The sequence below is a fragment of the Lycium barbarum genome, chromosome 7, assembly GCF_019175385.1.
Source record: "Lycium barbarum isolate Lr01 chromosome 7, ASM1917538v2, whole genome shotgun sequence".
NCBI classification, from domain to species: domain Eukaryota; kingdom Viridiplantae; phylum Streptophyta; class Magnoliopsida; order Solanales; family Solanaceae; genus Lycium; species Lycium barbarum.
This window is the reverse complement of record NC_083343.1, coordinates 132754916-132779613: the sequence shown is the minus strand read 5'-3', so window position 1 is coordinate 132779613 and position 24698 is coordinate 132754916. Positions and strand designations below refer to the sequence as shown.

The 24698-nt window shown below is 32.9% G+C and overlaps 4 protein-coding genes across 4 annotated transcripts; all 4 read right to left on the bottom strand.

Annotated features, from left to right (window-relative positions):
• Positions 1-93: 93 nt before the first annotated feature.
• LOC132604547 (lipoyl synthase, chloroplastic) lies at positions 94-4832 on the bottom strand. Its single transcript, XM_060318098.1, has 6 exons — positions 4163-4832; positions 2727-2817; positions 2447-2604; positions 981-1152; positions 628-738; positions 94-414 (listed from the first exon to the last, which is right to left on the bottom strand). Exons 1-6 carry the CDS (start codon positions 4663-4665, stop codon positions 328-330), a joined length of 1122 nt encoding a protein of 373 aa, XP_060174081.1. The 5' UTR covers positions 4666-4832; the 3' UTR covers positions 94-327.
• A 5805-nt stretch (positions 4833-10637) lies between these two features.
• LOC132602690 (uncharacterized) lies at positions 10638-12764 on the bottom strand. Its single transcript, XM_060315486.1, has 2 exons — positions 11736-12764; positions 10638-10769 (listed from the first exon to the last, which is right to left on the bottom strand). Exons 1-2 carry the CDS (start codon positions 12222-12224, stop codon positions 10671-10673), a joined length of 588 nt encoding a protein of 195 aa, XP_060171469.1. The 5' UTR covers positions 12225-12764; the 3' UTR covers positions 10638-10670.
• A 489-nt stretch (positions 12765-13253) lies between these two features.
• Positions 13254-14069, bottom strand: LOC132601980 (uncharacterized). The gene has a single exon (XM_060315019.1). The coding sequence runs from the start codon at positions 14067-14069 to the stop codon at positions 13254-13256; it is 816 nt and encodes a 271-aa protein (XP_060171002.1).
• A 3291-nt stretch (positions 14070-17360) lies between these two features.
• Positions 17361-20433, bottom strand: LOC132601979 (uncharacterized). The gene is made up of 3 exons (XM_060315017.1): positions 19636-20433; positions 18411-18956; positions 17361-17487 (listed from the first exon to the last, which is right to left on the bottom strand). Exons 1-3 carry the CDS (start codon positions 20431-20433, stop codon positions 17389-17391), a joined length of 1443 nt encoding a protein of 480 aa, XP_060171000.1. The 3' UTR covers positions 17361-17388.
• Positions 20434-24698: the final 4265 nt, after the last annotated feature.

Sequence of the window (24698 nt, the reverse complement as noted above, 5' to 3'; positions counted from 1 at the left end):
TGCATATTTCATTTGTTTTTTACCATTATCTCATATATTTATGAGCTAGTTATCCAACAAATTGGCCAAACTTCATCAAGAGATTTATAAACATTTACCAGCATCAAAGAAATTGATTTAACCATCTAATTCCCTTCTAGCTTGTATACAGAATCAACTAAACAGACTTGAAAAAAGCAAAAGTACAACATTCAAAAAACAAATATTGGCCTTTTAACTCTTCATATTCATCCATTGATCAAAGCTCAGAGTTCTTGTCATAATATTCAATCTCTCAAAAAATTTAATTTCAGCTTCTTCTATGTGTGTATGAGAAGATACAACAAATTATTGCGACACAGTTTGTGCATTTCTGGCACTTTCTTTCACCATAGTCTTAACAAACAGTTCTCCCGCTCGGTAGGAAGATCGAACCTGGAGAAGAAAAACCTTCGTTAAATCACAAAACTTAAACAATCGGAGCAGTCAAAAAGATGACTGCAAGCTTGACAGACGATACGATTAAGAACAAACAAAGTCCAATTCTCCTGTTTCACAAGAGTTGGCTTTTTTTTCACTAGTACCATCCATGATCTCGTTAAAATTTCCACATTTAAAAACTAAAATCATAACAGTTTAAGGTCTTACCAAGGGGCCACTGGCAACATAACGGAAGCCAATAGACTCGCCATAGTCCTTCCAAAAAGCAAACTTTTCAGGGGTAACATATTCTTTGACAGTAAGATGTAATGGGGTTGGCTGCACAAAATAAGAGATAATTGTTAAAGCCTATAGCTATTTGCAAAATATAACAAGTCTAAGCTGCTTGGAGCCTCAGACAGGAGATACGACGAAAATAGATTCAGCATCAATGGATCACAAAATTCAAACATCTACAACAGATTAGATGAAGTCCTTCAAGAACACAAAAGTGGCATAAAATTTGAACCAGTAAAGCCACTTTCTATGTAGAGGTTGAATGCGGGTACCATATAGCTCACCTGTAAATACTGACCGAGTGTTAAAATATCAACATCTATGGTCCTTAGATCAGCCATGGCTTCCTTCAGCTCATCATCAGTTTCACCAAGTCCCAACATTATAGAAGTTTTTGTTATCATCCCTTTCTTATCGAGTTTTGCATGTTTAAGCACAGATAAACTTTGTTCATACCTGCATCATCCAATATGAAATAGCTTAGCACCTCATACTTGTAATACAATCACTTGATGACACACTCATTATTAGCATTATTACTATTCTAGGGACAAATATCACAAGTCTATTATTTTTTTTTGAGCAACTGGTTGTACTGTATCACACAAGTATATTATGAAATGCAGTTAATTCATGAATTCACAAACAAATTGTGAATCAGTTTGTTCCAATACAGGAAATTATGCTTAGGTTACCCCAGTTGTGACAGGGCTTTAAACTGAAACAAAAATGCGGTCAGTGTCCTTCCCATTTTCTTCACACAAACAACACCAACTCACTAAAATGCTTCTTCTTTTCTTTAGATTATTATCTGTCGCTAATAACACATCTCTTAAACAACATGTGAAAAGAGCTGGAGCCCATTTGGATTGGCTTATAAGTAACTTATAAGCTGTTTTCAGCTTTTTTGAGTGTTTGGCTGGCAAGCTTAAAGTCATTTTGTGCTTAAAATAAGCCCAAAAAAATAATTGGGCCCGTTTGGCTTAGCTTATCTAAAACAGCTTTTTTTAAGCCCTTCCAAACAGGCTCCTACTCTTTTTGGTGCTATGGTATTCCTCTTTTGGTGCTATGGTATTCCCCCACACCCACTTCTACACCTATTTCTTCTCTCGCTCCACAGATATAGTATGAAAGACACAATGCATTACAATGAACCCAACACCAATAGAAATTCGAGTCCAAACTTAAAATTCGAAACATTACGACTAAACCTACATAGAGCAGATAGCACCGAGATTCTTTAGCTCTCTCATTACCCCTTAAGACAGTAACTGGACGTCCTCCCAACCCTTAACGTAGTTAGTGAAGCAGAAGTATGCTCTCTATCATCAGAAGTACCCAAGATCCGATAGGAAACATACAATTACCTTTTGACCATAACATGACCCTATTTAAGGGATAGTTAGAATTGCCAGAAATACCAAAAATTCAAGCTCAAGTTTCATCTATAAGCTAGCAGAGGCAAAAGCTCAGTACATATAATGTTTAAAACAGAGAAAAGGAACACCAACTGTAATAGTCTAGCAACTACTATTCATTATATGTTTGCTAAATCATCTGTTTACTTCATTATTAAAAAATGTTTGGCAACTCATAAATGACATAGTTAAGATATATTGATCAATGTTTTGGTTCAGAATGTATACATCAAGTCACTAACATCGATGGATGTACATAAAGGCTGTAAATTACCAAAAATAGGAGTTTTTCATAGCACAGAACTGAGAAGAAAGTTTTCTCCAGAACTTACCCTGCCCTAGGATCTCTAACAATCCGTTGAAGTCGTTTCACAGTTTCGATGTTGTGTGCAAAAACGTCTAATCCAGAGTGAACTAGAGTAGACACGGCACTTAGATCACCACGGAAATCAGAAGTTAAACACTCGACCATGATATCAGGCTTGAGCAACTGAAAAAATAATATAAGCATAGGTCCAGTTAATTGCACTTGATCCAATTGTGTACTATATACAGTTACTTTTGGAGAATACAAAATATACTAGGTTTAGTGAATATCAATAAACTCTGGACCTTCATGGCTTTGACTGTTTCAGCAAAGTGGCCACTCCCTCCATCAGGTATATCGTCACGATCAACACTAGTTAATACAATGTAATCCACACTGCAGAAGAAAAACAAGTCAACAAGGAACTATAATGCATATATAACTTCTAACACAAGTCCAGTAAAGGCAACATAGTTTCTTCTTGTTGATGTACTATCAATTGGTAAGCAGCAAAAAATGCTTCAACTTTGCAAAACAAAAGCAGTATTTTTTGGTATATATCTGTTAAATGAAGGTTTATTTTCCATCAGACACCCTCTTTCATATTGGAACTCCATTTCTAAAGCTATAATCTACGGAGATTCTACAAATTCAAGCACAAAGCAAATGAGTTTTGCTAGTGACTCCAAAATACTAACAATCAACCAATATTAATCAATCAACTACACATCGATCCCACTAGTGGGGGAAAGGCTATATAAGTCCTCTTTATTTGTTCCGCTCTACTGGGGCCGGTTTCTTTCCAAGTCTCAACATGTTCTCTAGAACTACAGTTCTCTAAATTCACATTTACCCCTACTATAATAAGTGAAAATCAGCTTTAAAAACTCTTGGCAAACATGCTCTATTCGAGCTTATTTCATTCTAATACTCAACCCTTTCTCTAAAGCTAGGGAGTTCTATAAATTAGGGGCGGAGCTAGAGTTCTAGCTACGTGTCCGACAGAACCCAGTAGCTTTGGCCAAAATCCTGTATTTGTATAAAGAAACTCACTTTATATGTACAAATAATTTATTAAGATCCCAGTAAGCTATCTTTTCTAGAATCCAGAACCCATAAACTCAAAATTCTGAATCGCCACGGCTATAAACTACACCCTTATCAATTTAAGAGTTAAAAAATAAATAAAAAGTTCCTAGCAAACACAAGACCTAATGTAAATCATTGTTTATTATTTAATAATCTTATTTTACCCTTTACCCTACCCTTTTTTATAACAACTCTACCTTGTATCCTACTTTTCTTTATAATATTGTAAGTTTATTCTTCACATTGCTAATGTGCGGCCTCGGATAACAATATTATCTATCCAAACGTCATATTCATCAAAACAATACAATATATAAAGGCATACATAAATAGGCCCTCGGCTGGCAAGTATGCCCTCCAACTTTGGGTGTGCACAAGTAGGCACCTCAACTTGTATAAAGTTGAATACGTAAACACAAATGATGACATGGCACTGACGTGGCACATAAATATTGGAGGGTCACGTCAGTGCCACATCAGTATTTGTGTTTACTTGTTCAACTTTATACAAGTTGAGGTGCCTGAAGGGCATACATGTCAGCTGAAGCCAAGTTTAAGGGCCTATTTATGTATTATGCCATTTATAAACAATATGGTACGATAATTATGAAACTAAGTGTGATAAAATTCTAGTTACAGATAGAAAAATTACCCCCAACTGGCAATAGCTTTAGCAGTATTAACAGGTTCCAACGGATCAGGAGGAGCGGGATTTCTGCTAGTCTTAACCGCACAAAATCTACACCCACGTGTACATGTATCACCCAATAACATAATCGTCGCCGTAGCAATACCATCACCACCACCATTCCAACACTCTCCGATATTCGGACACTGAGCTTCTTCACAAACAGTATTTAATTTAAGCCCATTTAGTGTTTCCTTAACCTCTTCATATTTCTCTCCTTGTGGTGCTTTTTGCCTTAACCAACCGGGTTTTTTCACTGACGGATCTCGACCCGTGTACGGGCCCATTCCGCCCGGATAGGGCGACCCATTTGTGGGTGACGATTTGGGTTTTAGTTCAAGTGATTCGCATCTAATGGGTTGAACTGTATTTGCTCGTTTTGATGAAAAAAATGGAGAAATTGCGTTGCATTTGTTGAGGGGTTTAGGGAGAGGAAAGTATACAGGTGAAGATGAAGAACAAGACATTAGAGAAATGGGAAGAATTTAAAGGTAAGAGAGAAATTTAGTTAATATGTGTTTGTTCTAGCTGAATGGAGAAGGTGTAAGGAAGATTTTGGAGATTAAATTTTGGATTCTCCATTGAAGTTTCCGCCTGTAGTTAGGTTAGCTATTCAGGAAAGTAGTTATTGAAGATTTTTTTTTATTTGTTCCAAGTTAGTGGGTAAATCCACATGCTTTTATTGAGCTGAGGTTTCGGAAACGGCCGTCGGCAGCAGTAAGGTCTGCGTATACTCTATCCTTCCTAGACCTCACGATGTGAATTTTACTGGGTTATTGTTGTTGTAGTAGTGGGTAAATCCACATTTATATATTAGTGATGTATTTAACTTTAAACTAATTGAAATGTGCATTTTTTATTCATTTGCTCGTAATTATTTATAAATTTGTCATAATTATTAAATATTACACCATTTAATTACTTATGTCTATATTAAGGTTGTATTATTTCTTCATATTTGATGGTAATATAATTCTAAAAATAATTTAAATATAGCAAACTTCTTTCATAAAGTGATAAAAAAAACATATATTTCAATTAAATGAAGGTTAAATATGATTTGGCAGATATCAGAAGACCAGAATAGAATTTACTAAAGGATTAGAATTGTTTTTTTTCTGCATTTTTATTTTTATTATTATGTATTATGCATTTATTTTGCATATTTAAAAAAGTTTCACTAATAAAAACGTTTAGTTTTCAGTATGAAATTACCTCTTACTAACATAATTTTGGTAGAGTTAATTACAGCGTTTGATTTTTGATGTTAAACTCTTTATAAATTATATAGAGTTGCAATATAAGAAATGTGGAATAAAAATTAGCGAGTATATGAATATAGAAATGGTCTCGAATTGGTCCAGCGATACACAACAATTTCAGAGGTGGCTTAAGGGTGAGGCAAGTAAATCGTTGCTTTAAGCCCTCAAACTTTTGAGACTCCAAAATTTTTAAGGATAAATTTTATATTTTATTTTTTCTTAAACGATATTGAAGATTGTTAAAAAAAGTAAAAAAATTATATCAAAAAAGTAAAGAAAAATTATCTACAAAAATTATCTACTTTTAAAGAGAATATTTTAGAATTTTGAATCAAGCTACTCAAATCTTCATACTATTAAATAAATTTTTTACTACAACATCTAAAGTAATGTATTTAAAGCAAATGGTGAACATTTTATTTACTTGAATTAGTCCTCACTGTTATATATTAATGTCATCATGTGAAGTAAAACACAACTAAATATTAAAAAAAAAAAGCACTAATTTTTTTTTATGTATGTGTATATACTTAAAGTTTTGGAATAAAATTTAGTTTTAGTCTACTCATTTTAGTGAGACGCCCTTGAACAATTTTGAGAAATGTTGACATCAACATTACTAATGTATATCTATAACTCTAAACAGCAACCAAACAACCCCTTATTAACTTAAAAGAAAGTGAAAAGCTACTAGCAATACTTAATGTTAGGAGCAAAATGATATAGACAGCAGATGGAGAAAAAAAATTGCCCCCAACTAGCAATAGCTTTAGCAGTGTTAACAGGTTCGAATGGATCAGGTGTTGCGGGATTTCTACTAGTCTTGACTGCACAAAATCTACACTCACATGTACACCTATCTCCCAATAATATAAATGTAGCAGTAGTAATACCATTACCACCACTAATATTAGGACATTGAATTTCTGCTAAAACAGTGTTTAATTTAAGCCCATTTAGGATATCCTTAACCTCTTCATATTCCCCCTCTCATAATGTTTTTTGTCTTAACCAACCGGGTTTCTTGACATCCGGATCTCAACCCGTGTACGGTCCATTTGTGGGAGGGGATATGGGTTTTAGTTCAAGGGATTCACATCTAATGGGTTGTAATATATTTGTTCGTTTCGATGAAAAAAGCGGAGAATAAGGAGTGCAAAACTTTTGAGAAATGGGAAATTTTTAATTATGAGAATAATTCTTGTTAATATATGTTTATCTGATATGTTGAGAGGAAAATGAAGGAAGATGTTGGGTACGGTGAATTAAATTTTGGATTCTTCATTGTAGTCTCCGCTTGCATTTTATTTGCTAGGTTAGCTATTCAGGAAATTGGTTATTGAAGGTTTTTTATTTAATCTTCTTACTTTATTTTTACAACAATTTTTTTATTCATATGGTAAAAAAAATATCACTAATAAACACTTTTGTCCGAGAATAGGCGGATTTGGAATTTAAAATTTATGAGTTCTTATAATGATTGAAGTTAATATACCTAATAATTGAGTTCACAATCAAATATTTATAGATGTTTAGATATAGTGTTTAAGAAAAAGCTACTGGGTTTTTGTGAACCCGCACACAAGATGCTAGATCCGCCCTTGTATCCAAGTGGTTGGAAGCGGCAACGGGTAAGTTTATTGAATTTTTTCTATGTAGGCTTGAATTTGTTTGTTCTAATTTTGAAAGGAGATATGTATCGATATTATAAAAAGATCAATCCAGAAAAATTCTCTTTTCTTATCGTGTGTTGAGGGGAAATTGTATCACATGTTAACTAGAAAGATTAGTAAATTACTATGATGTGTATAATTTTCATTAGTATCCCATCCTTACAAGCATAGAAGTGAGTCGTTTCTGGTATATCTTGGTTTCCCGTATTAAATTATATCTTATTAATATAATTTTGGCTCAAGGAATAGCAGTACAATATTTGATTTTCAGTGTAAAACTCTTCACGATTTATATAGAGTTCAATTCCAGAAATCAAAGCTATTATATTACTAATTATCGATATAACTTATATTGAAATTTATTATTAATTTTAGGGATAAGAAAATTAGCAATACGCAAGTAAGAGCATCTAAAATCTGAATACAAAAATGCTCTCAAATTAGGTAAACTAAATATATAAATAACAATTCTTGTATTATTGTGTCCTTCATTGTCTTGCATAACTTCGTCTATGTCAATTTCCAAAACAAACATGTTGGTCTCAAACTCAACTAGGCGGTCCACACTGAATTGATGAAGAACTATTGCAATAAATTTTTTCTTCATAAATTAGTTATGTCGATGATGAATCATCTAAGTCCATAATGTGTGAATAAATTGGATGGATGGATGATTTATAACTTACTCTCTTTTTTGGTTTATCGACGATTGATATTGATTTTGGAGTCCCGTTAATTTAGATTTGTGTCAAATTTTTTTATTATGAAAGGTAAAGTGTTCTCTATCAAAAGACAACTTTATAGCTGAATTCAAAACCGAAACATCTGCTTAAAGATAGAAAAATACTTACCACTTCACTGTAACATTTAATCTTTTTTTTTTTTTGCACGGATTGGCCTTCATTTGGGGTGGTCTTTAATTTTTGTCCTTCAAGTTGGTGGTCTTTAAATGTTGTCCCTCAAATTGATAGTCTTTAATTTTTGTCCTCTGCCTTTGCAAATGGTAGAATTTTGCAAATCTGTTCATGCAAATTCTGCCTTAAGGCAGAAATTTGGGCCTTAAGGCATAGGACAAAAATTAAAGACCACCCCAAGCGAAGGACAATCCTGCAAATTGCTCACATTTAATTGGTGGTGATTTGCAGGATTGACCTTCGCTGGAGGTGGTCTTTAATTTTTATTCCTCAAAATGATGGTGTTTAAATTCTGCCTGTGCCCCTGCAAATTCTGCCTTAAGGTCCAAATAGACAAAATTTGCATGGTAGATTTGCAACCTCTACCTCGCGAAAATTCTGCCTTGCGATTGTTTTTTTTACTGAGCTGGAGTTTGAACCCATAATCTCAGGGTGTTAGGCGAGGGGCAATACTTAAAGACCACCAATTTGAAGGGCAAAATTTTTTGTAAATCTTACACAAATAGCTACCTTTTAATAGCTTCTAACTAGTTATAGCTACAAGTTGAAGATTTACGATTCGTAGCTGTTTTTGGCTGTATTTCAGTTGTATCTCGCATTTTTGAAATACAGTGAAATATAGTGAAATACAGAGAAATACAAAACACGTTAGAGTAAATTTTGGCTCTATTTTTGGAACATATTATTTTTTTTTAAAATTCTGAGAGAAAAAATAGTTTATATTTTTTGAACATAATATTCTTTTCCTATTAAAATGTAAGTCAAATTAGATCAATCATATTTCACACAAATCACTAAAGAGTAAAATCAGGCCCTATTTATGGAACATCTTAATATATATATATATATATATATATATTATGGGATTCAATTTAAACCTTCTCATAAATCACGCATAACGGTTGTTCTTCCATAAAAGCTTACGTATCTCTCTCAACTTTTATCACTGAAAAATATACATTGAAATATAATGAAATATGGTTAATTTTTTAAGAAATATAAAGTTGTAGTATGCGTATATACAATGGAATACAGTGAAATATATCAGAAACTGTTTCATAAATTAGAAATACAAAATGCAGAAATACATTGAAATACAGCGAAGTACAAAAGTCGTGAAAACAAAGTGTAGTAAAAATCAGCTCTATATTTGGAACATTCACTATATTTACACCAAAAAAAGATAAATTGAAATATAGCGAAATAATATACTGAAATATATTGTTTGTTAATACACAGAAATACATTGAAATATATACTGAAACATTTTATCAAACACTTGGTGGGCATGAAGCTCCACAACTCTCATCAATGGTGTTCTCATAGGAAAGAAGCGAGTCGTCTCAGATTGCTACAAAAAGGACGTTATCCGGAGATAAAGACTTTCAATTGGACTAGTTAGAGGCGTGGGATGACTTGAGTGGATGTAAATTCTGATAGCTCATATCTATTAAGTCCATCAACTGTTTTGAACTCAAATTTACCTCAAACTTTATATCTTTGATAGAAGTCTAGCAACTAGAACAAAAAGAGGAAGGCCTTGGCACTTTTCTGCAATTATGTATCCAATTTCAATTAGTTCTTCTAACGGACAACTTTCTTTTGGGAATATCTTCAACTGGAGCAATTCCCAACATTCTTCTTTTGAGAGGAATCGAAGGAGATGAACGCCATCGCGATTAACTTGTGAAGCCACTTCTTGGAGTCTGCTTGTGAAGAAAGGGCTGAGGGAGAAAATAAATTTGGTAGGTGAGAGAAAATCAATTTAAAAGATTAGGAGATGGAACGGAGAGAGAAAGAGGGGTGAGGGAGAAAATAGATTTGATAGGTGAGAGAAAAAGATTGTGGGTAAGTGGGAGAAAAGTACTTATTTTTAGGGAAATACACTGCAGTTACAAAAAAAGTTATAGATGGTAATTTGATAAATAATTTCACTATCAAATATAATTTAAAAAAAGATAGTTATTACTAATAAATAAGTCTTAGGGCTGGTTATGGGCTGTAAAAATTCCAAAATTTTTTGCCACCCCAAATAAAGGGCAATCCGCGCGAAAAAAAAGATTGTAACTTAGACTGAGATATGTGTTTTGTAGCTATATCTTGGGTCTGCTTGGTTTATGAACGTCCACTCAAACTAATTTTGGCCCAATACATATTTTGTCTCTTCAACTTGTATGGAAATTCCCCAAATGACATATTTTATTTTTACGAGTAATTTTCACATGCCCATTTTTTTTTCTAGGTGTGTCTTTTACATACCACTCGAGCTTATAAAAAGTAATACTCCATACATAGGACATGTCAAGATATTATATTTTTGCCGAATATAGTGAGGATTCATTAGTGGTGCGAGTTTAAACTAATCGAGCTAGTAAGTTTCGAATACTAAAATATAATTAAAGAAATAATAAGTTCTTTTTATATTTCAATTTGGAAAGAATTTGCATTATGATATATTACTGCAAGTAAGCATCTGTAGTAAGTAATATATATATATATATATATATATATATATATATATATATATAGAGAGAGAGAGAGAGAGAGAGAGAGAGAGAGAGAGAGAGAGAGAGAGAGAGAGAGAGAGAGAGGACCCTTCACAAAATGAAGTTCTATCATTTTACTAAGCAATTTTCTCATTAGTAAAGCATTCCCTCAATTTGACCTTTGCCATGTTTGAGCCAACTGTGTGAATAACATCACAACACTCACATCGATCCATCTGAAAAATAGGGAGAAAAACATAAATTAACATTTTATTTTAACATATATAATTAAACTCTTCTTCATATTTCTTTTATTTTTAATGAAAAGAAATATGCAAATCATGGTAATAGTAATTAGTTAAATGAAACATGCCAATTGACTTTCAAGAAGGAAAAGAACACATTTCATTAATGTATACTACAACTTATAAAAGATGAGAAAATTATAGTTCAAAAAGTAAAGAAAAGTTTAATTGAGTGACAAAAACAATGAACTATGAATCTGCTTATAATGGATCTTGTTTGGTAAATTCTTTATAATTTTTAAAAATTAGAAGTCACCCGTTCATCTCATTTCACGTGATCATTTTATTTTGGTTTATAGAAGTTTTCTATAACTCTAATGAATTTTCTGGCACCTGATAATTGCAGCAATCTCAAAGCAAAGTTGAATTTGAATAAATTATTGTGTTACTAAGTCAACTTGAAAAATTGCTATCTCTGTGTATATATTGAGAGAATAAAGAATCTCTATCGTCGTCATCGTCTTCTTCTTCTTCTTCTTTTTTTTCCCGTTTCTCAAGCCAGTGTTTAGCATCCACTGCAGGGCTCGATTAATTTGTATTTATGCATGAAAGTCCTACTCTGAGATAAAATGCTCCTACATACAGTGATTGCATTTTCCAGAGATCAAATCGGAGACTGTGGTCAAGGATGGCAGGGTTCTTACGCCTCACCATAACTTTTAGTGATTTTAGTTATGTGAAATATATATATGTTGGTTACGTTATCTATCTTTTTTTTCTCTCTCTACATCTAGTGCGGTAAAGAAATTGTAACTTTATCTTTATAGTGAATAAAGTTTAGTAATCATACGTGAAATTATCCTTACTTGATATCTCAAGTTCACAAGTCATAAAATAACATTAAAGCATATGCATATGTATATATAAATGCAAAAGTACTTAAAGAAAGAAACTTACGTCTGTACGTTTTGCTCTAGGAGAGTAGACTTGAATCTTGTTGACATAATTTGCCGGATGGTTGCCGTCGGCCAAACAACCCGGCAACCGCCGTATCACCGACCGGGAATACGTTGTCCAAATTTCATTGTTATTCCATGTTTCCCCAATAGATTTTAAGAAAAAAACATGGGGAATTTCACAATAATCCTTTGCATACGACCTTGTATTAAACATGTAATATGGAGGATTCTCAGGTTCATCACCCCAAGTGTCAAACGTCTCAATAGGGTTTATTAAATAACTTCTTGGCATAATTTTCTCGTAAATATGAACTGAATATCCCCATGATATTGAAAATGTCCAATTGCTAACCCTATGGTGACATATTGTTTGTTGTAACAGGCGAGATTGATCGAATTTTGCTGCTTTCATAAGGTGTTTTGTTGATTGTGTACGGTCCATTGAAGGAAATATTGGCAAGAAAAAATCAAGATGGTGAAGGGACATTAATGGCACTTTTGGATGCGATGATAATAATCCTGAAATATCACCAGTCAAATCGATCTACAAAGAAAAATGATCCAGTATTATAAGTCAAACTAACAATAGAAAGCGAAATGCTTAAGTGAAAATTTGTTGCATTCTGTCAATAAAAATATTTTGGAGCAGAAATTGTGTCAAAATTAAATATATTGTTTATAAATGCTTTTATAACAGAAAGCATTTGTCGGAAGAAAGAAAAATAATAGTAATAGGAAGCATTTCAACATTTAAAGTCTGGCCCGTGGCAGAGGCAATAAGTTTTTTACGAAATTAACCAAAAAAAAAAAAAAAAAGATTTTCACTTATATACATAGTACAATTTTTCAAAGAGGATTCAGTTGAAAACGTGGCTCCACCACGGGTGATGACTTAAAGTTACAAAGTATTGGAAGTGTAAAAGTATTTATAAAATAATTACATATAAATCTTTATCATAAACATGAGCAAATTAGAAACCTTATAAAAATAAAATTGTATAAATACAATTACATATAAATCTTTATCATAAACATGAGCAAATTAGAAACCTTATGAAAATAAAATTAACCTACTATGATAAGTTACACTATATTGAAAACGTATTTTTTTGTATACACTGTCAGTAGCTATAACTCAAATCCTGATGTAACTAGTGTAAGATTACAAAATTCTTTGATCTTTCAAAGGGTTGACCAATCTCTCTCTCTGCATTTCTTCTTTTTGTTTGGCGAAGATGTGGGATTTCATCGAATTTTTCAAAAAACTATAAGTGTGTGTGTCAGGTTCTCCAAAAGTAGTTCACTTTTGGAGAATCTGGCTTGCAGCGATCAACAATTTGAAGAATCCGAGTAACATCAACAAAATCCCACATCATTTTCACCAAACAAAAACAAAAGAGGAAACGGAATGCAGAATGAGGGAGATATATTGGTCAACTCGACACTGATACGACAATCTCTTTGGAGAGTTTGAGGAACATAGGATATAAGTTTAAACTTAGAATTAAGAAGAAAATTAACATACCTGATGAAGACCTTTAAGAGGAGAAAAACTAACTCCAAGATCCACAATACAAGCCATAGTAATAAGATCAGCAGATCTTAAAAATGGATATCTCCTTAAACAACTCTCCATATCTTCAGCCAATGCTTTTGCCAATGGGTAACTCAAAATAAACCCAGCACCCCCAAAACCTTGATTAAAAGAGTACCAAAAATTTGACAAAATGTACTCACTTTGAGCCCCAAAATAGTAGTACTTGTTATGATCATATTTTCCAAGAACATCAACAATATTATCCAAGAAAAATATCGAATCGTCGTCCCCCATAACCACCCATCTAACACCTTGATGTTCTTCTAATTTAAAAACCTCCTTGATTCCATGTACCATTCTAGCCATAATTGGTGCAACATGTTGAGTTTCTTGGACTAATTTGGTTATATTTGTTGAAACTCTATAAGGTGGTGAATTTTTGGACCATGGTAACAAATTTGCTTTAGGGGCGACATCAAGAAATAAGTACCCTCTTGTCAATTTTGGCCTCCACCATGATTCAATGTAATTTTTCCTATAGTGCCATGCTTTCTCAGAGCCAAGTAGGCCAAAAACTAAATGGCTAAGATTTGTGGGGTTTGTGTCATTTGATGAAATGAATTGAGAAATTGATTCATAAGATGATGAACAATTTAGATCTTTGAAAAGAAAAATTGAAGCTAAGTAAAGAACTACCCCTGAAAATATAACAACTTTGCATAGGCCAGCCACAAAATACTTGTCAAATAAAGATACAAACTTGTCTCTCAATGAATCAAATGAAGGTAGTAACATTTTCTTTGAATTTTGAATGAAGAATCAACTCAAATTAAACAAAATGAAGTTTTGTGTGTGCTTGTTTTAGAATATAAAGGTGAAGGCTGCTAGAGATATAAATTATTTTATTAATTCTTAAAGAGATTGCTTCTGATTATCAGAATTGGTATGTTGAATAAGGTGACAACTTGGAATTTATTTAATTAATTTCATGTTGTTGAAATCCTTTACAACTTACAAGGAAAGCAACTGAATATTTGTAATCTATTGCCACATTCTAAAAAGGTAACTGCAAAAGCCATTGTAAGGAAAAATAATAATGACAAGCAATTTTCATTAAAGCTAAATAAATAATTTAAACCTGTAACATATTTTTAAAAACATACTATTTGGTAGAGAAAATGCTAATATTTCATGTAGTACGAGACTTACAATTAGTGATTGTTTATAGTGTAGGTGAGAAGCAAGAAGGAGTCGCTATGGTTAGGCTAGAAAAAGTAATCAGCATTAGCTATTAAATTTGTCGCTAACCACCTCGTAGGTAAAAGAATTTTGATAATACATTGTTAAATAGGATTATCGATGAGTTTTTAGCTTTTACTATTAGTGACAAAAGTTGTACGTAATGATTTTTTTTCCGAATACAGTGGTTGAAACATGACTATTTGGAAATCTTCCCAATCTTTAGCATATATAAGTTATATTCACGTTAAGTTTCAAATTTCACAAACATTATGTTAATGCATTTGGAGGAAGATTTCGACGCCATGTCGGCAATTGAAGAAGACAGATTAAGTTTGGCTATGATTTGTCAATTTTAAGACATACTTATTAGATTAAATGTGCCAATAAGAGAAATATAGTATATTTTGTGCCAATTTTTTATTACACTGGGATATACATGTCAATTTCTCTATATACTTGCAGGAAAGTGGAGTGGTCACAATATTACAACTATAAGTCTATAATAGCTAGTGAGAAAAATGTGTCTTATCCAATATATGAATAAAAATGTGACTTATCCAAAAACCAAATCTATTATATTACTAAGATCCCTATAACTCATCCTCGAACTTTTATTAATCTTATATAGAATAAGAATTTGGAATTAAAATGTTACAAGGTTACCACCAAAGGATGCGGTGCAGCGGATGAGTCTGCTCCTCCCTTAACTGGAGGTCTCGGGTTTGAGCCCTGGGTATGAAAAAATTCTTGGTAGGGAGCACTTCCTCCCAAATGGGTCCAAATTCGGGTGAGAAACCAATTTCTTTTTTTACAAGGGTTGGTGAGTTGGGTGGGCGGACAGTTTCCCACATGGGAGAATCTGGAACCCCTCATCAGCAGTCTTCTCAGTCAGAGCTCGTCGCACTAGGCTTGCCTAATGCGGTTTATATCTTCTGTGTGGTTTCCAAACTATTATACAATGAGCAGGTTATCCAGTGCGCACCCGAAGAATAGCAGCTGCGGGTTTTCCTGGAGTTTCAAATAAAAAAAATGGAATAAAAATTAACTATACGTAAATACTTAAATACCAAAAAAAAAAAGCTCTCAATCAGGCGACCAATACATAACAATTCTTGTATTATTGTGTCATTTATCGTCTTTTGTAACTTTGTCCGTCCATTCCAGAATAAAACACAGGTCCATACAGTTTTTGCCTGATGATAGGAAGCTTCTTCTAGGATTCTAGTTATTTTAGGGAAGCTCTTGCACGGATTGCCCTTCAAACGCATTCGTCTTTAATTTTTGCTCCTGTTGATCATTTAGTAAAAATATCTAGATTTGCTTCGCTCGGCATAAGTTCTGTAACATTTTTATTTTTGAAAGCTGAACTTTTGTCTCGGTCGGCACAATTTCTGTAGAACTTAAGTTATGTGGCATAAGTTGTGTAGTATTTTTCATATTATGTTGAGTATTGAAAGTTTTGCCATGTCTGGCATAACTTGTGCAATGTTATGATACATATGTCAAGCGAAATGTAAACTTTGCAAAGCGAAATCGAAACTTATGTCGTTTTTAAGATTAAGTTGAGTGTTGAAAGTTTTGCCTTGTCCGGAATAACTTGTGCGAAGTTATGATACATATGCTGAGCTAAATATAAACTTTGCTGAGCGAAATATAAACTTATGCCGCGCCAAAAACGTTGATGGAAAAAATTAAAGACCACAAATTTAATGGGCAAAAATTAAACACCACCCCAAAATAAGGTCATTTGTGGGAATGACCCAATTTTAAGATCTTTCATGTAGGGGAATCCTTTGTTTAGTAGGATTAGCAATGCTCTGATTTTATCCATCAGTTTAGAGTTAGTGCCCTGGCTCTTCTTTATTGTTTGGAGGTTTTGGTATAGTCTCCCTCCATATTCAATTCATGAAGAAAGATTGCAGTAATTTACTTAATTGAGTAGGATATGTGTTTATATAGCTATCTTTTGGGCTTAAAGGCAATGTTTCAATCTTAATTTTAAAATTATTGGTATTGCTTCTATTCATTTGGTGAAGCAGTTTATAACTGTAATAGCAAAAGGGTGATCATGATTAGAAGGGAAAGGCGAAAGTAGAAAAGTGGGTTCACTAATAAAATTTTCACTTATAAAAAGCCTGAAGTTCGTCCTCAATTACTTAAACTTGTTCTCACGGACACATTATGTTTTTCAAGGGTAGGTTGTAATGTACTCCCTCTATCTCAATTTATGTGACACTTTTCGCTTTTCGAGAGCCAATTTGACTAACTTTAAAGCTAAATTGGATTAGATTAACTCGATATTTTAACATTAAACTTTATATATTTGAAAACTACTATAAATTGTAACTTTTCTCATATCAATTCGATGAAAAAATACATGTTAAAATAATGGTCAAAGTTCATACAGTTTGAATCTCGGAAACTGAAAAGTGCCACACAAATTGGGACAGAGGGAGTATCAAATATTTATTCATAAAAGCCTTGTGAAAATTTGTCCCAATTGTTACGTGTATTATATTTTTTCTTTATATTCTTTTAGGTATTTTTATCACTGTCTTTCTCCTCAAAACCTTCCCTTCGTCATCTTCCTATAATTTTTATTATACAAAAATATATCGAAAAATTTCCCAATATAAAACCCACCAGAAAGCTCACCCGAGTGCTCCCCAACCAGGCAACGTCACACTTAGATATTGAGGATTTGCCATCAGAAATTTTCACCGAAATATGAATGAATATGTGAATGCATAATGACTCTCTGCAGTGCGAATTCGAACAAATCGAGCTAATGATTTCCATATATCATAATATGCTCAAAGAAAAAAAAATGCTTTTGCATCTATGGTGAGTTAAATGAAGTTTTATAATTTGGCTAAGCAATTTTCTCATTAGTAAAGCATTCCCTCAATTTGACCTTTGCCATGTTTGAGCCAACTGTGTGAAAAACATCACAACACTCGCATCGATCAATCTGAAAAATAGGGAGAAAAAAATAATTAACATTTAACTTTAACATATATAATCAAACTATCTTCTTCATATTTCTTTTACTTTTAATCAAAGAAATATGCAAATCGTGGTAATAGTATTTAGTTAAATGAAACATGTCAATTGACTTTCAAATAGGAAAGGAACACATTTCACAAATGTACACTACAACTTATAAAACATGAGAAGATTATAGTTCAAAAAGCAAAGAAAAGTTTAATTGAGTGACGAAAACAATGAACTATGAATTTGCTTATAATGGATCTTTTCTGGTATTTTTTTTTAAATAAAAAAAATAAAAATAGAAGTTACCCTTCATAACATTTCATATGAATATTTCATTTGGTTTATATAATTTTTCTGTAACTCAAACTGAGCTTTATGGTGCCTGAAAATTGTAGTAATGTCAAAGGAAAGTTGATTCTGAATATTTGTGTTACTAAGTCAACTTGAAAAGTTGCATCCCTCGGAAATAAATTGCAAAGAGAATAATAATCTCTAATTTTGTCTTCTTTTTTGGGGTTTCTGAACTCAATGTCCTGCACACACTATGGGCCCAACTAATCCGAATTCACGTTAGAAATCCACTTAGGAAATAAAACGCTCCCTATCAAATGTGACTCTATTATCTAGTCTCGAAATCTTTACTCTTAACACCTTAACACAACCTTTGGTGGTTCTAATTTGATAACTTACTATGAAATATGTCAACTATCTATCATTTTCTTCTCTATATCTAAGCATGATACAAAAATAATTTTTTTTTACTTATTTTATAGCGAATAAAGTTCACTAACCATAATTCTACTTGATATCTCAATTTCACCTAATTAATAAAATAGCATTGAAGCATATGTATGTGTTTATACAAAGGTAAAAGTAACTAAAAGAACAAAAGAAACTTACCTCTGTACGCTTTGTTCTAGGCGAGTAGACTTGAATCTTGTTGACATAATTTGCTGGTTGGTTGCTGCCCACCTGACAACCCGGCAACCGATCCACTGCCAACCGGGAATATGTTGCCCAAATTTCATTTTTATCCCATGTTTCCCCGATAGATTTTAAGAAAAAAACATGAGGAGTTTCACAAGAATCATTTGCAGATGACCTCGTATTAAACATATAATACGGAGGATTTTTAGGTTTATTAGTCCAAGTTTCAAATGTCTCAATAAGCTCTGTTAAATAACTCCTAGGCAAAATTTTCTCATAAATATGAGCTGAATATCCCCATGATACTGAAAATGTCCAATTGCTAGACCTATGGTGGCATATAGTTTGTTGTAACATGCGTGATTGATCGAATTTTGCTGCTTTCATAAGATGTTTTGTTGATTGTATACGGTCCATTGAAGGAAAAAGTGGTGCTACAGCATCAAAATGGTGAAGGGACATCAGTGGCGATTTTGGATGTGATGATAATAATCCCGAAATGTCACCGTGCAGATCGATCTGCAGGAGAAAATTCAAGTACTATAAGTCAAACGAACAAAAGGAAAACAAAATACGACTTTCTAATATATGTTTCTTTCCATAAATAAATATATTTCGGAGTTGAAATTGTGTCACAAATATATATATATATATATATTGTTTGTTTGTAAACAATTTTCCATAATAAGAAATATTTTTCGAAAAAGAAAATTAATATAGAACCATTTCAACATTTGAAGTCATGGCACATGGCTGAGGCAGTATTTAGAGGATTCAACAATCTATATATATACATACATAAAAAGATTTTTTACCTATGTACACAGTACAACTTTCCAGCGAAGGGGATTTAGTTGAACCCCTTCGATAAATGTGGCTCCGCCACTGCTCGTGACTTAAAGTTATATACTGATTATATAAAGACATTTATACAATTATATCACTTATGAAGTAATTACAAGTAAATCTTGGTAAGAGATATGAATGCGTTCGGATATATATATATATATACATATATATATATATATAAGAATTCGACTCGCACCCGTCAACATTTTTGAAGAGTCCGAGCAATATAGCCAAAATCTCACATCTTCACCAAATAAAGAAAACAAGAAAAGGAAATGCAGAGTGAGATATTATATCGGTCAACTCGAAACAAATACAACAATATTTTTGAAAAGTCCGTGCATCATACCTGATGAAGACCTTTAAGAGGAGAAAAACTAACTCCAAGATCCACAATACAAGCCATAGTAATAAGATCAGCACCCCTTAAAAATGGATATCTCCTTAAACAACTCTCCATATCTTCAGCTAATGCTTTAGCCAAAGGGTAACTCAAAATAACTCCAGCACCCCCAAAACCTTGATTAAATGAGTACCAAAAATTTGACAAAATGTACTCACTTTGAGCCCCAAAATAGTAGTACTTATTGTGGTCATATTTTGCAAGAACATCAACAATATTTTCCAAGAAAAATATCGAATCGTCGTCCCCCATAACCACCCACCTAACACCTTTATGTGCTTCTAATTCAAAAACCTCCATGATTCCATGTACCATTCTAGGTGCAGCATGTTGAGTTTCTTGGACTAATTTGGTTATATTTGTTGAAACTCTATAAGGTGGTGAATTTTTGGACCATGGTAACAAATTTGCATTAGGGGCCACATCAAGAAATAAGTACCCTCTTGTCAATTTTGGCCTCCACCATGATTCAATATAATTTTTCCTATAGTGCCATGCTTTTTCAGAGCCAAGTAGGCCAAAAACTAAATGGCTAAGATTTGTGGGGTTTGTGTCATTTGATGAAATGAATTGAGAAATTGATTCATAAGATGATGAACAATTTAGATCTTTGAAGAGAAAAATTGAGGCTAAGTAAAGAACTACACCTGAAAATATGACAACTTTGCAAAGGCCAGCCACAAAATACTTGTCAAATAAAGATACAAACTTGTCTCTCAATGAATCAAATGAAGGTAGTAACATTTTCTTTGAATTGTTAATGAAGAATCAACTCAAATTAAGCAAAATGAAGCTTTTTGTGTGCTAGTTTTAGAATATAAAGATGAACACTGCTAGAGGTATAAATTATTTTATTAATTCTTGAAGAGGTTGCTTCTGATCATCAGAATTGGTATGTTGAATAGGGTGACAACTTGGAATTTAGTTAATTAATTTCATATTGTTAAAATCCTTTAAAACTTACAAGGAAAACAACTGAATATTTGTAATCTATTGCCATATTCTAAAAAGGTAACTACAAAAGCCATTGTAAGGAAAAATAATAATGACAAGCAATTCTCATTAAAGCTAAATAAATAATTTAAACATGTAAAACATTAAAAAATACATACTATTTAGTAGAGAAAATGCTAATATTTCATGTAGTACGAGACTTACAATTAGTGATTGTTGATAGAGTAGGTGATAAGTAGGAACGAATCACTGTGGTTAGGCTATAGAAAAATAATGAGCATCAGCTATTAAATTTGTCGCTAACTAGCTCGTAGATAAAAGGATTTTGATAATACGTCATTAAATAGAATTAGCGACGAGTTTTTACTATTTAGTGACAAAAGTACGTAATGAATTTTTTTTCCCGATTACGGTAGTTGAATCATTACTATTTGGAAATCTTCCCAATCTTTAACATATATAGTGATATTCACGTTAAGTTTCAAATTTCACAAACATAATTTCAATGGCTTTGGAGGAAGATTTGTGATGTCGGCAATTGAAAAAGGCAGATTAAGTTTGGCTATGTTATAAAATAAAACTATGAAGTAAATACACAGAAGAAATATGTAGAGAGAATATGTAGAGAGATTTCAGATTATATTACTTCTGCTCTTTCAACATTGCATCTGTGCATCCTATTTATAGGAGCAACAGGACATGAGATATTTTGGGATATTTTGGGATATTTATAACTTAATGGATATCCACTACTTGGGATATTTATAACACTCCCCCTTGGATGTCCATTAATAGATGATGTACCTCGTTAAAACCTTATTAAAAAAAAAACCTGTGGGAAAAAGTCCTAATGAAGGAAAAAGAGTGCACATATCTAGAAATACGCTTTGAGAGCTGCCTCATTAAAAACCTTACCAAGAAAACCCAATGGGACAAAACTTGGTTAAGGAAAAAAAGAGTACAACGCGTATTTCACTCCTCTTGATGAAGACCAAGATTCAGATGTCGGAGTCTTCGCATTCCAATCTTGAATATCATCTTCTCAAGAGTTGAAGTTGGCAAAGATTTAGTGAACAAATCTGCAGGATTGTCACTTGAACGGATTTGTTCCACATCAATATCACCATTCTTCTAGAGATCATGTGTGAAAAATAACTTTGGTGAAATGTGCTTTGTTCTATCTCCTTTTATGAAACCTCCTTTTAATTGAGCTATGCATGCAGCATTATCTTCATATAATACTGTGGGTATTTTTTGTATCACACTTCAAGCCACATCTTTCTCTGATGAAATGTATCACTGATCTCAACCACATACATTCTCTACTTGCTTCATGAATAACGATTATCTCAGCATGATTTGAAGAAGTAGCAACAATGGACTGCTTGGTCGATCGCCATGATATAGCAGTACCTTTGTTAGTATGAAACAGACCCATATCGCTTGTTCCCTTCAGATATCGCAATATATGCTTAATCCCGTTCCAATGCCTCCGTGTACGAGAAGAGCTATATCTTGCTAGCAAATTAACAGAAAATGCTATGTCAGGTCTTGTAGCATTAGCAAGATACATAAGTGCACCTATTGCACTAAGATATAGTACTTCAGGACCAAGTAGCTCTTCGTTTTCTTCCTGAGGTCGGAACGGATCTTTGCTCACTTCAAGTGAGCGAACAACCATAGGAGTACTTAAAGGATGCGCATTGTCCATGTAAAACCGATCTAAAACTTTCTCAGTATAGGCAGATTGATGTATAAAGACCCCTTTTGCGAAATGTTCAATTTGCAGACCAAGACAGAGTTTTGTCTTTCCGAGATCTTTCATCTCAAATTCTTTCTTCAAATATTCAATTGCCTTTTGGAGCTCTTCTGGAGTTCCAATGAGGTTTATGTCATCAACATAAACAGCAAGTATAATGAACCCTGATTTTGTTTTCTTAATAAAAACACATGGACAAATGACATCATTTATATATCCTTCATTTATCAAGTACTCACTTAGGCGATTATACCACATACGCCCTGATTGTTTTAAACCATATAATGATCTTTGTAATCTGATTGAATACATTTCCCGAGACTTTAAACCAAATGCTTCAGGCATTTTATATCCTTCAGGAATTTTCATATAAATTTCATCAAGTAAGCCACATAGGCCGTGACAGCATCCATCAGTATAAATAATGTGACATCTTCTGTTGTTTGGACTGCTGGCCCAATAAACATTACGTTTACCAAGATGGATCATTTTACTTGGTAATTATTCTACGTCAACATGCTTTAAGAGACGTAGAAATCAAATCCTCACAACCTTATACAATATTGCGCGCTATATTGTATATTGTCGACAAGATATCATGTTGTATCGGTTCGCAATTCAACATAACTTACTGAGATCTCATCACTTCATTATTTTCAGGTACCTGAACCTCCTATAAGGTTTATGAAGTGTTATGTCGTAGCTCTTCAAGAGCACATTGCCTCCTTATTATGATCATTTGCTCCTCCCTTTTTCAAGAATTATTATATTTGGAACCGATTGGTCTACCATGCTCCATGCACGCTGTAGACTTTGTCCTTCAGGGACATTAAGAGCATTTTGTAGATGAAATATGAAATAGTTGGGTCAGCAAATGCTTCCAGCATTTGACTTGAATTATCTGAGGATCATACTGATGATAATTCACAACATATTTCTTAGCTGCTTATTCTCTCCCCCTTATTTTAGTGACATATGTCCCCATTTTCTTTGGGAAAATCCATCTATGTGCATCATGGTATGTCCATTAATCATGTACCGCACATCAAATGCTAAAAGATGGAAATATCTAGTTCCTGACCCTGAACCAAATATGAGGGGAGAATTTATCAAAATTTATTGATCTGAAGCATACAAGTGTTGTTGTATGCAATATATCATATCTCAGACCAACATCTGAAACTCTGTTCTCATAAGCAATGGTTTAGCTGTATTATGGAGGCATCCAATGCCAAACCAACTTAGATATAAACAAGCATTATCAAGATGATTGTCTTGATTACATATTCTGAAAATTGTGCTTCCAACTCAATTATTTTGAGCAAGCAACTTTGTAAATGTCAAACTGCCAGTTGACAATAAACATACATGTGACTGTCTTAAATAGATGCATCTATTTAAGACATCACATTGCAGGTGAAGGGGCCCACATTCACCTTTTATATTTTTTAGAATTTTGGGAATTCAGTCCCAACATTAGCTGGTGTAATCAACTTATCATGAGAACAAGCAACACAAACAAATTCTTGAAGAATCTTCTAGTTCTTCAATATGTTTTTTTTTAATACTCAATTAGCACATCAGATTTAAATCAGGACGATCAAAATGGTCTTGTCAACTGATAAAATTATCTGTACCCGTAAACTTCAAGTTTACTATGACGAGTGCTATTTCTTTTAATAAACTTCTGGTTTACTATTGCATGAAATTTTATGTCAAAAACTTCTGGTTTATTGTGACATGCGATGTCATCATGCTCGGGTAACGCTTTACACACGTGACCCTACCCGTAATAAGTTGGAGATATTCAATCTTCCAATCATCTGTAGTCTCAATATGATGACCATTTTTCTCGCTAGTAAACTTCAGGTTTACTATAATTTATTTTTCGATCGAAATAATTATGATTTGAGATGAATGGTACTATCATATATAAGCTCTTCGAGAGACATCAATTTGTTCACCATAATCATATATTATTTGAACACTGCTAGTGTCATGATACTTGTAAATAAATAATTAGCTCTTCTGGAGCCTTTGATCATTAATTTCTATTACCAAATATTTCTTAAATACTTCTGGTACCATTAAAGCAAATTTCGACACTACTGGTGTCACGAAATAAACATTGAATTCTAAACTTCAATATTTCAAACATCTCCTTCAGGGAGATTCATCATTAACTGAGAATTTTGTATCTAAGCTCAAACACATAATAATCAAATCCTTCATAAAGAAATATATTAATTGTTATTTCCTTCAAGGAAATCAATAACAACTAACCATAATGTATTAA

What these genes read in the sequence shown, in the direction of transcription:
- LOC132604547 (XM_060318098.1), bottom strand. Translation starts at nt 4,665, where the DNA reads ATGTCTTGTTCTTCATCTTCACCTGTATACTTTCCTCTCCCTAAACCC. An exon ending in AAACAGTCAAAGCCATGAAG is followed by an intron (nt 2,605 to 2,726) that starts GTCCAGAGTTTA and finishes TTATTTTTTCAG; the next exon opens with TTGCTCAAGCCTGATATCAT. An exon ending in ATGTTGCCAGTGGCCCCTTG is followed by an intron (nt 415 to 627) that starts GTAAGACCTTAA and finishes TTTCTTCTCCAG; the next exon opens with GTTCGATCTTCCTACCGAGC.
- LOC132601980 (XM_060315019.1), bottom strand. Translation starts at nt 14,069, where the DNA reads ATGTTACTACCTTCATTTGATTCATTGAGAGACAAGTTTGTATCTTTA.
- LOC132602690 (XM_060315486.1), bottom strand. Translation starts at nt 12,224, where the DNA reads ATGTCCCTTCACCATCTTGATTTTTTCTTGCCAATATTTCCTTCAATG. An exon ending in CTAGAGCAAAACGTACAGAC is followed by an intron (nt 10,770 to 11,735) that starts GTAAGTTTCTTT and finishes CCTATTTTTCAG; the next exon opens with ATGGATCGATGTGAGTGTTG.
- LOC132601979 (XM_060315017.1), bottom strand. Translation starts at nt 20,433, where the DNA reads ATGTTACTACCTTCATTTGATTCATTGAGAGACAAGTTTGTATCTTTA. An exon ending in CTCTTAAAGGTCTTCATCAG is followed by an intron (nt 18,957 to 19,635) that starts GTATGATGCACG and finishes TTTCTCCTGCAG; the next exon opens with ATCGATCTGCACGGTGACAT. An exon ending in CTAGAACAAAGCGTACAGAG is followed by an intron (nt 17,488 to 18,410) that starts GTAAGTTTCTTT and finishes CCTATTTTTCAG; the next exon opens with ATTGATCGATGCGAGTGTTG.